Consider the following 13,067-nt stretch of genomic DNA (forward strand, 5'->3'; position numbering starts at 1 on the left):
GGAAGCATTGTCCTGGCTGGTTTGGCTCAGCAGTTAGAGCGTCAGCCCGCAGACTGAAGGGTCCCCGGTTTGATTCCAGCCAAGGGCACATACCCCGGTTGCAGGCTCATCCATGGCCCAAGTCAGGGAGGCAACCAATCCGCTGTGTCTCTCTCACATTGATCTTCTCTCTCTCCCTCTCTCTCTCTTCCACTTGCTGAAAAAGCAATGGGAAAAAAATATCCTCGGGTAAGGATTAAAAAAAAAAAAAAGTGGAAGCATTATATGGCCAGGGGGCTTTAGTGGTAGACAGACCTGAATTCAAAGATGGGCTTCTACTTACTAGCTGATTGACTTCAGACAATTCATTCTCAGACCTCAGTTTCATCACTCAAAAGATGATTATCATTCCATTTAAAGACTTAATGTAGAAAAGTATATTGCACAGTGCCAAACATAGAGCAGCACTCAATCAGTGTAGTATTTTTTTAATAAATAAAAATAAAGAGTATTTCCTTAACATAATTTTTAAATCCACCTCTATCAAAACAACAGGAGTGTGAATATGAAATACCAGATGAAATGTTGTATTGCATATAGTATTATACAAAGGGATTTTCTAGCAGATAGTTCTATATATGGCTATAGAAATAGAGACAGAAAAAAATGTGGAAGGATATACTCCAAGATATTAATAGTTACTTATCTCTGGGTAGTAGAATTATGGGTGCTTTTTTTCCATACTGAACTTTTAAAATGTAAATGCAGTAGCAAATGTTAAATCACAACAGAAATTGTAAAAAAAAAAAAAAAAAAAAAAAAGACTGTTGTTCCAAAAAACCAGATAAACTGGCCAATCTCTCCCAAAAGGCAGAGGAAAGGATTAAGAGCTAAAAATGATAAAGTGACAAGATTTGAGAATCCTAAATGGATGTACAACCTAAGGCTTAGAGTGATTCATAAGAGAAATAGTGGAGCTACCAGAAGTTCTAGTCAAAGCAATAACTGACATCTTTTTTCCAGGAATAAAGAAAGGCGTGTAAGTCAAAAGTTACTATGTTCCAGCCAAACTCAATGAAAAGAGAGTGATACTGGTTACATTTTATTTTCATCAGTAGGTTAAAGAATTATACACACACTTGTGTGTGTGTGTGTGTGTGTGTGTGTGTGTGTGTGTGTGTATCCAAGTTACTTATAAAATAATACATATTGCCCTGACCTCAGACTTTCTGCAACACAACGACCAGAAGACAGGGAAGCTGAGTCACCAAGCAATGATATCTTCTCAGATACCCAAAGACAGAAACCATACCACTCGCTTATCCTTCTGGCAAAGGATACTTGAAGGTGCACCCCAGCTGAACGAGAGACAAATCGAAAGTAATTTCAAGAATGAGGAGGGTGCCGTGTAAGAGGGCTGCAGGTCTTCATTTCTTCATCTCAGCTGCAGACTCAGCGTGACTGTTAGGTACGGACAGGTGGATTCCACCCCCCTCAGCCTGAGCCTACGCGCTCCCTAGCTCCTTCCCGGGACCGCGACGGAGGTCCCCCTCAGGCAGGGGTGGAGGTCCCCCTAAGGCAGGGGTGGAGGTCCCCCTCAGGCAGGGGTGGAGGTCCCCCTCAGGCAGGGGTGAAGGTCCCTCTCAGGCAGAAGAGGAGGTACAATTCGCTTCCTACCGACTTTTTAAGGGAGCACCGAAGATTGGGGGACTTTCCACCTCTTTCCCTGGGAAAGTAAAGGGAAGGCAACTGCAGAGCTGGGTGGGGGGCAAAGACTTTCTGCGCAGTCCGGAGACGGGGCAGCGCCCGCTGGCTCCCACCGACTCTCTTAAACGCTCAAAGCCTCGCGGGCCCAGCGGCCACCAGTCACCTGCACCCTCCCTCCCTCCCCGTGGCCTTCGGGAAGGGGGCTGACCCTCGGTGGGGATCACCGGGGTCGGGGCTTTGGGGGTTCACTTTGTCTCCTGGAGAGACGCTGGGCGCTTGTTTGCGGCGGCGTTGGCATCGACTGTGGTTTCCCGGAGGCGGCTGCGGGGTGCGGGGGGGATCCCGCGGGACTGACGCAGGCGGCCTGGGGAGGGGGCGGGGTGTGGGCGGGGGCGGGCGCCTCACCGGGGCGCAGACAGGTCCCGGCGCGCGGGGATGGCCTTACCCCCCGGCCCGGTGGAGACCGTGACCTGCGCGTAGGTGGCTCCCGCGGCGGCCGCCGGGCCCGAGACGCCGTTGAGCGCCGCCACGCGGACGGTGTAGCGCGCCCCGGGCCGCAGGTGGAGCAGCGTGGCCGCGCGCTCGCGGAGCCCGGCCTGGCGCGGCACGAAGGCCACGCGCGGCTCGCACGGCTCGCACGCGCCCGCCGGGCCCTCGCGGCCGCAGCGCAGGCACAGCAGCGAGTACGTGACGTCCGAGCGGCCGCCCGAGTCGGCCGGCGGCAGCCAGCGCAGCCTCAGCGCCAGCGGCGAGCGGCTCAGGCTGTACTGCAGGTCCCGCGGCGCCGACGGCGGCCCTGCGGCGGACAGGGCGCGGGCGCCGTCAGCGGGGCGCGGCTGGGACTGCGGCGCGGGGCAGCGGGGGCCGGGCGCGGCGCGGGGGGCTGCGGGGGGGGCGGGGGCCAGTGAGGGGGGGAGACGCGGGCGGGGGGGCCCGCGAGGGGGCGGGGCTGGGTGGGGGCCAGTGAGGGGGGAGACGGGGGCGGGGGGGCCCGCGAGGGGGCGGGGCTGGGTGGGGGCCAGTGAGGGGGGAGACGGGGGCGGGGGGGCCCGCGAGGGGGCGGGGCTGGGTGGGGGCCAGTGAGGGGGGAGACGGGGGCGGGGGGGCCCGCGAGGGGGCGGGGCGGGGGGGCCGTGATGGGGTGAGCAGAGGTGAGTGAGGGCAAGAGGGTGGGGGTGTGGGGCCAAGGACGGAGTGTGAGGGGCGTGAGCCCTCCTCGCTGGAGGGGCGAGGTGAGGTCGGGGCGGAGGGGGACGTCCTCTCGGGGATCTCCCTAGAAGCCCAGCCTCATCCCTCCGTAGGGTTCCCCCTGTTTTTCTGCTTCTTCCAAAGCCCTGGCCCCCATTCCCACCGGGGCTCCCCTCCCTCCACCCCGGTCTCCAGCCACCAAGCCCGCCTCTACCCTCCCAGGGCGGAGCCCCCCGTCCTCACCAACACTGCGATCCGACCATACTGACGCCCCCGCCCCACCCTGTTCTGCGGGGGGACTCACGGGTGCAGGAGGCCCAGGGCGGGTCCGTGGGCGAGCGCGCGTAGCTGTCCTGGCACACGCAGAACGTGGAGGCGTTTTCCAGGGCCCGGCTGTGCTCTGGGCACGGTGAGCAGAGGGGCCGCCGCGAGGACACCTTGTAAAACCCTGGGGGACAGGCTGCAAGGAGGTGCCATGGGAGGGGGGGCCCGCAGCTTCTTTCTCCCTCACTTTCCTGCCTGCCCTCATTAGGGTGGGGGCTATCTCCTCTAACTGGGGTGGGGAAAGTGGGGGAAAGGGTCTCAGCTACTCCAGCACTGCCCTGGGGGGGGGGGGGGCAGCTCCCGACTGAACAACCTCATAGTACCTAACCCTTAGTAAGGGAGTGTTTACTTCTAGTAATTCTTTTAATCCTCACAACGACCTGTGAGGTATGTGCTTGATGCCCATTTTAAGCATGAGGACACTAAGGCTCAGAGAGATTAAGTAGCTTGACCAATGTCCCACAGCTAGTAAATGCCAGGATTCCAGCCCCAGCAGATGGGTTCCAGAGCCCCAATGCCCGCTGGAAGAAAATGAGACCAGCTCTCCAGTCTTGATGAAGAGAGGTGCCTCCACAGTTACCAAGGGGCACACAGACACCCACACACTCCCAGCTACACAAACACTCTGACACACACACATGTTTGGGGTTAGTGCATCATAAATCCTCAACTTCATTCCAGGTTGAAAGTGGGGCTAGCCAGCTGGAGGGGAGGGGAGGGGAGTGGAGAGAGGAACAGTGAAAGTTCCCAGGTTCTAGTCTTTTTTTAATTAAATCGTCACCTGAGGATATTTTTTTCTATTGCTTTGGGGGGAGGGGAGAAGGAGAGATACATGAGTTGGTTGCCTCCTGCACGTGCTGGGATCAGGGTTGGGGATGGATCCTGCAACATAAGGTACGTGCCGAGGTGGGAACTGAACCCTGTACCCTTCAGTTCTCAGGCCAACACTCTAGCCACTGAGCCAAACCGAGTAGGGCCCAGGTCCTACTCTTGACTCCTCAGTTACTTTGTTTCTCTCACCTCACCCATAACACAGGTTAAGAGCACAGGCTTTTTTATTTTGCAGCTAAATTGCACCACTTATTTGCTGTGTGGCCTTTGACAAGTCGGTTGACCTCTCTGAGGCTTCTGCAGAATACCTCCAAACTAGAGGATTAACTGAGATAAAACATTGTAAAACTGCTTAGCCAAGTAGAGCCAATATTTACACAATAATGGTAGTAATTACTGTTCCTCCATCACAAGCCTGAAATGGAAACTGCTACATACCCACTTTAAGAAATTTCTCACCAGCTGGGCCTGGGAAGGAAGCAGTGACTCCTGGCCCCTCCTCTCAGAGCCTGGGTGGTTCTCACCTTGCTCCTTAGCTCCACCAGGATTTCTCTGTCCCTTCCCTGTAATTTATGGAAGGCTGGCTGCTCTCCAGCCCCAAGAAGACATAGTACAAAGAAAGGGATGCAGACTAGCCTTGGGGAAGAACTTTCAGCCTGCCTGGGAGAAGAGGGGGAAGGCTTGGGCTTCGAAGGGTCCATCTTGCCTAGAATCCTGGACAACCCAGCATTGGGGCAGGGCCTCAGCAACCCAGGAGCCTTTGGAGCCTCTGCCTCAGAACAAAGCAGGGGACCCACTAACTTTGTGGTCTGTGGTCTAGTGAGCAGCAGTAATCCCAGCTGGGACTCAGAAGTCCTGGGTTCCACCATTCGCTCTGTCACTTCCTTTGTCTGTCTGTTCTCAAGAAACCCTCAGTCAAACGAAAATAATAACCATGGCCTGCCCACCTCTGTTGTAAAACAAGAGAGGCGATCAGTCTGCAGGGTCTCACAGCAGGAGGGAAAGAATGCTGGAGGCTCCCTTTCTCTGCGTGTATGTGGGCATCTGTGTCCCAGGGATGGTGGTCCCATCAGAGACAGCATTGGTTGTCTCTGCCGAGGCTTTGTTTAGAAGAGATTTGTGTTGAGGGGCTGACTGCTGGCCCCTGTTTCTCTTCCTCAAGGTCATAGCCAGAATTTCAGAGGTCATCTAGCTCCACTGGCCCAGTCCTCCAGCAGCTTTCTTAGCAGTAGCCATAGTCTTTGCTCATATACTTTGTAATGGGGAGCCCACCCTCTTCTGAGACTGCCTCTGCTGAGCAACACTGACAGCTAGAAAGTGCCACCTTATCGGCCTCCCTGTCTGTACCCCCCCCCCAGTGCCATCCCTATCACAGGATCTCTGTGCCCTGTGGAGCCTTAAAGAAATCTTCGAGGATTCCCCTGCTCCAAGGAAGTCCTACAGAGATTTGAAAACACAGGTCATACACCCTGATTTTCTCCCCAAGTCTTTCAATAATTCCTCTAGTGGCTGGGAGAGGGGCAACAAGGGTCAAGACGACTAAAGGGAGAAACAAAGAGGAGAGAGAAGACCTTTGCTCTGTCCCCTCCACATCCACCTACCTTGAGAGAGGGACCTGCACTTAGCTGCAGAAGGCCTTCACTTTCGAAATACCGTTCTGACCATTTCACTTCCCTTCTTAAAACCCTGCAACAGCTGCCTACTGCCATCACCCCACCCATGCCACACTGACCTCTGCCCTTCACACCTCTGGGTCTTGTCCTATAATGTCTAACACCCCTTCTCTCCTGGCAAACGCCTATGCTTCTCCAAACCCCAGCTCAAAATAATGCCTCCCTGTGAAGCTCTCCCTGGCATCCTCCCTAGCTCCCTACTCCCCAAGGCAGAGCTGATGCCATTACAAGTGGCCTTTGGTGTCAGCCTAAGGAGAAGGAACTCGGCACAGCTCCAGAGTGGGATTGGGTTTCTGAACGTGGGATGTGTGTGTGACTGTGGGTGTGGGTGTGATCTAAACCTTCCCCTCCAGCCCCGATCCATTCATTCAATATTTTTTTAAAGCATCTACCATGAGCCAGGTACCGTTCTAGGCTCTGGAGATATAGCAGTAAATAAAACAGACCAGGATCCTACTGTCCACTGGTATAGATGCCCCCCTTCCACCTTACAGGAAGAAGAGGCCATCAGTTGGTAATTCCCTCAATGTCTGGCCACCAAACCCACCAACACCTCCACACCCATCTTCCCTCACCTTCCTTTCTTCCTTCCAAGCCTAGGGGGTCCTTCACTCTGGATCCCACCCCTTCACCTCCTCCCAGACTACTTTTCATCAGCCACCTAACCTCCGCATTCTTACACTGCTCCTTCTCTGCTGGCTCTTCCCAGTGACGGAACATGGGAGCGGAGCAGTAAAAGCGATCCATTTAGGGTGCAGGCCGTAAGGCACTGTCTATATAGTGTCTGAAAACAATAAAACTAACTGAAACATGATCTGTTTTTATTAGCAACATGTGTCAGCAATTCTAGCCCACATCAATGATAAAATACACCCCCCCCAGACAGGCTGCTCCCACCACCCCCTCCTTGGTACCCTCCTGGCTCCTGCCTTTATCCTATAAGCAAGGCCCTCCATCTACAGTGAAAGTCCGCTCTTACCCCACACGGTGCCCTCAAGGGACCACACCCTCTCCTGCCCTTTGGATCCAGCCACCTGGAGAGTGGTTTATAGTCCCACTCCAGCTCCTCGGCTCCTTCACCGCTCAGCCCCCCAGCCTCCCGCAGCCGGCCTCCCTCTCCATCACTCAGCGGGGACACTCTCACCGAGCAGACGCGGGCCAGGCCTCTCCTTACCCGACTGCGCCCCAGCACTGCAGGCCACTCCCTCCCAGACACCCGCCTCCCGTGGCTGCCATGGACTCACACTCTCCAACCTCTGACGGCTGCCTTCCTGGTGGGCTCCTTGTCGTCTGCTCCCCGTGAGCGTCGCTGTTCTGTGGAACTTCGTCATTGGCCCTCTGGCTTCTTTTACCACACGTTCTCCTGGGGCTGTGCCAGCCACACCCACAGTTCCCAGGAGCGCCTGTCTCCCTGTTGCTGAACTCCAGACCCACTTTCTAGCTGCCTCCCCTTCAGTGCACCAGGGACACCCTAAATTCAACATGCCCATCCACGGCCTGTGCCCTCCACCTCAGTGAATGATCCTTTGTCCATTCAGGCATGTGAGCCAGGAAGGACTCCTTTCTCCTCCTGTAGCACACGGTCGCCAAGTGCTGTGGATGCTCTGCCATTGTCGAGACCAGCCCCGTCTCTCGGAGGTCGCTGCTCTGCCTTGTGCTCTTTCTCCTGGACTATCGCAGCATTTTCCTTCATCTGGCCTCTAAGTCTTCCTTCTCCAATCCTTTCTTTTTAATTGCCACTTGACTGATCTTTTGAAAATACAGATCTGAACATGTCAGATCCCTGCTTCAAGTACTCCCCAGTGGTCTAAAGCAGGAAGTCTAAGCTCTTCATCCCAATGCTCAAGACCCTTCATGATTTGCCCCACCCCCTCCAGCTCCGTCACCCCTCCCCCCCAAATGCCCTCTGCTCCAGCCCCACTGACTCGCCCAGCCCAACTGTGCCACATTCTCTCCCGCCTCCATGCTTCTGCACACGGTCTAACTCAGCATGCTCTTGGCTGCCTGGAAAAAGGCCTTCTCACCTTCTCTCGGCACCCTTAGAATTGGGTTCCCCCTTCTCCTGGCTCGCCCAGCTCTCTAGTGATACGTATCACACCCCATGGTAACCACTCACTCACCCGGTACATCTCCACCATATCCTGTTATGGACACTGGAGCTGCTGAGACTCATACAGCCCATTGCCTGAGCTCAAGAAGTTCCTAGTCCAGTGGTGGAAGCACACATAAGCAGAATACTGCCTACCATGAGGTACATGCAGAAACTGAGGTTGCAATGGGTGCTGGAGAGCACAGAGGTGGATCCTAACTCTACCTGGAGAGCTCAGGAAGGTTCATGTCTCCAAATCCCTTACTAGGCCATAAGTTCCCCCAGGAAAGAGACGGTGTCATTTATCTATACATCTATCACAAACCCTCAATAAACGCAGATGTTATGTTCTCAATTCGCACTGAACGCACGATTGAAGGAAGAAATGGGAGCAAGTTCCGTCACTTTCTCCCATCTTCCCACCACTATCTTAATCCCTCTACTAGAGCGTATATCACCCTGTTGTGGTTTTCAGATTTTTACGTCTCTCCATTTAGGCTGTGAGCTTCTTAAGAGACTACGCCTGATTCATTTCTGTTGTCCTGGCACCCAGAAAATGGCATGGCTTTAAAAAACCACTTTAACTTTCTCCGTGAAGGGCACACATCCATACCTCACTCCTACTCTCAGTCTTCAGAGCCACAGATATGGAAGAGAAGGAGAGGTCTGTCCCAGCTGCCCCCACACACCTGAGAAACCACAGAACCCCCGAGGCAGAGGGCCTCCCCCAGGGAGTACAGTGGCTCCGGTGCAGGGTTGGGTGGGACATTAGTAGTCATCTAGGGCAATCCCCCCCCATCCCCCTGCCAGCCTCTGACTTGCCTGCTGTCCCATTGTCACTGGCAGCCCATTCCCTAGTCTGTAGCCAATCCCACTAGCCAATGGCCGGTGGGGTGGGGCCGCGGCAGAGCTCCCCGTGCAAAGGGGAGGCACCAGGTGTAAGAGAAGTTGAGAGTTGGGCAAATCAGGATTCCAATCCTGGTGCCCCGTTTCCTAATTTTGCGAGCGTGTTAATCTCTCTGAGCCCCTGAGCCAGTGGCGGAACACGGGCGTGGAGCATCTCCATTGGCAAAGGAGAGATGCTGACTTCCTTTATCGCCGTGCATAACTGAGAAGGCCTGTGAGGCGCTCATCGTGGTGTCTGAAGCACGGCCCCCAAGGTCCCTTTAGTCGGAGTCCGATTCGCCTCCTGGTGGCCTCCCTCACGGGTCCTAGCCGGGGCCACTGGAAACAACCCACGCTCAGGGCTCCCTGGCGCCACAGCCGCGGCTGCTCGCTCGCCTCCCGCCTCTTGCGCCCGCCCGGGGCACGCTCTCTCCCGGCTGCCCCCCGCGCGCGGCACTCCCGCGCCACACCCCCTCGTGGGCTGGGTACCTTCACAGACGTCGCCGCGTTCCTGGAATCCCGCACTGCAGCTGCAGCGGCCCACGGGCACCAGCCACTCGCCGTCGGCCCCGCAGTGCATGCGCGGGGGGCTGCCGGGCACCCCTTCCGAGTGCGCCACGCACGTCCCCGTCACCTCCACCAGCGTGGAGAAGGCGCTCTCGGCCGCGGTGGCCGGGAACGCCGCCAGGCCCCGCACGGTGGCGCGGCACTGCTTGTAGTAGACGCGCACGGACACCAGCGCCACGCACGCGCCCACGTCCTGGAAGGCCAGGTGGAAGCCCCGCCGGCTGAGCGGGCCGAGCTCGCGCACCTCCGTGTTCAGTTTCATCTTGCGCTCGCCCAGGTCGCCCTGCGTGAAGCTCTCGTCCGCGGCGATGGTGTCGATCTTGCGGGGCCGGCTGCCGCCCGGGCGGGGCGGGCCGCGGCCCGGGTCGGCCTCGCTCTCCAGGTAGTAGACGTTGAAGGTCTCCTTGCAGGTGCCCGCGGCGCCGGGGATGCTGGCGCAGTCGCGCAGCGTGAACTGCAGCTCCACGAAGATGCGCTGCCCGCGGCCGCGGCCGATCCAGCCCGTCTGCAGCCAGTTGTCCTGGTTGGGCTCCAGCACGTTGCACACCTGGTACGTGCGGATGGGGCGGTCGTGCTCGTCCACGCCGCTGATCTCCTCCCACTGAGGACAGAGAACAAAGCTGTGGGCAGCTCGGAGCCAAGGCGCCCCGAGGAGGCAGACGCAGGCTGAAAACCACCTGCCCCCTCATTTCGCGTGCCCCTCTCCCCCCCCCGCCCCCCACCACTCCCTACACACACCCCTGAAATGTTAACACGCAAGGCCAGGCGAAACGTTGGAGACAACTGAGCCCAAATTTTATTTTTATAAATGGGGAAACTGAAGCTCCTGAGTGACAGGGCCTTGACTAGATACACACATGGAGTTAGTAGCGGAGGTAGAAAGGGTGCCTGGAGTCCTCTAGGCTCTCCGCCCAGTGCCCTCTCCGTGACACCAAGCTGCTGTCACATGGCCACACCTCTGACCCTGTTTCCAAGCTTTTTTTTAGGATCCCAAGTCTCGCTTGTTCTACCAATCCATCAATCAACAACACTGCTTGGAGACTCCACTGTGTGCAAGGCATTGTCCAGCATTGGCTCCATCCAGAGGCCACATGTCTGTTCCTAGACGCGGCCAGTTCTCTCCTCGCTTATGCTGTTTTATTTATTTATTTATTGACTGTCTGACTGAAGACTCAATGTTTTCTAATAGGCAACTCTGGCTTGAAGCCAGGGCTGCTGTAGACCCCATGTTCCAAGGAGCATTTTGACCTGATGTAACCATGGGGAGCTAAAGGGACTGTGTCCTGGACCACTACAGGATCCCCGTGACAGGAAGGGAAAGGTTTACACTTACCCCATTACTCGGCAATGCAGTCCAGCCCAGCTCAGCCTGGGAGGCTTTAGAATCCAAGAGGATGACTGGGGGGGAAGGGGGGAGAGAACAGAGATGTCAGGAAGCCAAGTCAGGAGGGTGGACCTTAGGTGAGCTCACTGTAAATTTGCTAACTGAAAGGATGTTGAATGTGACAAAGGACACAGACAAGTTTTTCCCACTCCATACATCCCCAGGAGGGCATGTAAGTAGCTCAGATCCAGAGGGGGTAGCCATATGATTAGGGAAGGAGCCTATATTAGTTTCTTGTGGCTGCTGTAACAAGTTACCACAGTTTGGTGGCTTAAAACAGCAGAAATTTATTCTCTTACACTTCTGGAAGTCAGAAGTTGGAAATCAGTTTCATGGGTCTAAAGTCAGGGTGTCAGCAGGATGGGTTCCTTCTAGAAGTTCAGAGGGGAGAATGCATTTCCATGACTTCTTCAGCTTCTAGTGGCCACCTGGATTCCTTGGCTTGTGGCCCCTCCTCCATTTTCAAAGCGTCTCACTTTGCATCCTGCATCCCACTTATAAGGACCATTGCAATTACATTGGGCCCATCCAAATAATCCAGGATAATCTATTCATCTCAAGAGCCTTAATCACATCTGAAAAAGTCTTTTGCCATTTAGGATAGCATTCAAAGGTGTAGAGAATAGGATGTGGATGTGTTGGGAGGAGTCATTATTCAGCCTGTCACAGAGTCTATAGCAAATACTCTAAGATTGGCTATAAAACTGGGAGGGGGGTGTTGTTAGTGACCCTCCCCAGCTTTCCCAGGTTTCCTGAATTTTAACTAAGTGTCAAGAAGAGGGAGAAAGTGAGTGTATCAGAGGACTCCTGTATATAGCCCAGAACTCATGCAGACTCAGGGGCTCTTCTGAGGTCTGGGGTCACCAGGGATGGAGGAGACTTGAACCTTTTTACTTTGACTTCTAGGGCCTCTGGGGAAAACCAAGTGAAGATATCCTCTTGGCAACAGGGGAAATAAAAATCTCTCATTTCCTCAGCCAGTCCCTTTCCCAGGGGCTGTCACCTCCACTGCCTTTGAAAGAATGTCAGTGGTCCTTTTATATATAAAAACCATGACCCCCTCCTGCACCAGAGAGGCTTGGAGTCATTTTTCCCCCAGGAGGCATCAGCTCAGCAGTCTGAATTCTGCTCTCAGTATAGCTCCCAGAAAAGCAGAGGTTTGGACAGCACAGCAGCAGCTCAGAGACAGGAGCCCAGGCCATCAACAAATCTTGTAGGATTACTCATCTGGAGCTTACGCAAGGGGATGGGGCTCCAAAGTGAGGGCTTCTAAGAGGTTTGGCCTCAAAGGCATCAGAGACAGTGGGCAGGACCGCCAACAGCGGATTTCAGTACAACTGACAGCACATGGGAAATTGCATATTGGAAAGAGTCAGAAATCCAGCGCCCCGACCAACCTCGCCATTAAAGCCTCAAATTCCAACTCCTCAGGATTCAACACCTGGATATGACGCCTCTGGATTCAACTGAGCATACAGCTCCCCAAATGCAGAAGCAGAGGCAAGACCCGGGCTCTAGTACCCGGCAACGCGGACGGCTCCGGGTAGTCCACGCTCCAGATTCAGCACTGCGGACAGCTCCCGGATCAGCACGTCGGGCAGCTCCCGGATCCGGCGCCCACCCCCAACCCCCCGCCTCACCAGCGCTCCACCTCCAGCTGGCTGCACAGTGGTCCCCGAGCCCCCGCTGTTCGGGCTGCATCCTGTCCCTCCATACTCCGATCTCACCTCCGCATCCCCCTTCTCTTCTGCTCTCTTCTTCTCCCCGCCCCCACACCTCCCACCTCCAATCGCTCAGCCTGTCCGTCTCACGGCCCCTGGACCGCCGCCTCTGGCTCCCACGGTTCCTGGTCTCTTTCTTCCCCACCTCCCAGGTCTCCAGACCCGGAGCTCCTCAGTGCCTCTCTTTTCTCCACTGCTTAGCCACCTTTTTTGCTGTCTCTCCTGTTCTTTGCTTCCCGCCGCCCGCTTGCTTCAAACCCCAACACAGACTCCAGTCCCTCCATAGGACTCCTTCACCAGCACTCCCGCTCTTCAGCCCTCTCTCTTTTGGCATCTCAGGCTTCAAGAGCAGCCGCCAGTCTCCTCACCTTCCTCCGCGGTCCCGGGTCTCCCTGGTCCCAAGAGCAACGCGAGAGAAAGTGGCATCAGGCAAACGAACAGGCGCAGCGGATGCGAGCCAGCGCCGGTCTCCATGGTCCGCAGACCGAGCTGTCAGTGCGGCGGCGGCTCGAGCCGCGCCAGCCCCAGCTCCGCGGAGCAGCGCCCCCAGACCCCAGCGCCAGCTGGGGGCGGGCCCTCGCCGTTACCATCATCCATGGGAACCAATGACTAGGCACCGCCGCTGGAGCTCCACCAATCCCCGCCCGCAGAGGGTGGAGGGGTGGAGTTTCATAGGAAGGGGCGGAACAGAGAACTAGAGGGGGGAAGGAAGGGGTCCC

At 56.0% G+C, this 13,067-nt stretch overlaps 1 protein-coding gene across 1 annotated transcript in view; it reads right to left on the reverse strand.

The window, feature by feature from the left end:
- The window catches only part of EPHA10 (EPH receptor A10), a gene marked incomplete at its 5' end in the record, with an annotated part of 33,355 nt that extends 20,533 nt beyond the window's left edge, over positions 1-12,822 (reverse strand). The window contains 5 exons of the mRNA XM_081144902.1: positions 2,132-2,482; positions 3,179-3,334; positions 9,166-9,844; positions 10,577-10,641; positions 12,717-12,822. Of these exons, the coding sequence (XP_081001028.1) occupies positions 2,132-2,482; positions 3,179-3,334; positions 9,166-9,844; positions 10,577-10,641; positions 12,717-12,822 (1,357 nt within the window). The remainder of the gene's footprint in view (positions 1-2,131; positions 2,483-3,178; positions 3,335-9,165; positions 9,845-10,576; positions 10,642-12,716) is intronic.
- Positions 12,823-13,067: the final 245 nt, after the last annotated feature.

The sequence above is a fragment of the Miniopterus schreibersii genome, assembly GCF_964146895.1.
Source record: "Miniopterus schreibersii genome assembly, chromosome: 8".
NCBI classification, from domain to species: domain Eukaryota; kingdom Metazoa; phylum Chordata; class Mammalia; order Chiroptera; family Miniopteridae; genus Miniopterus; species Miniopterus schreibersii.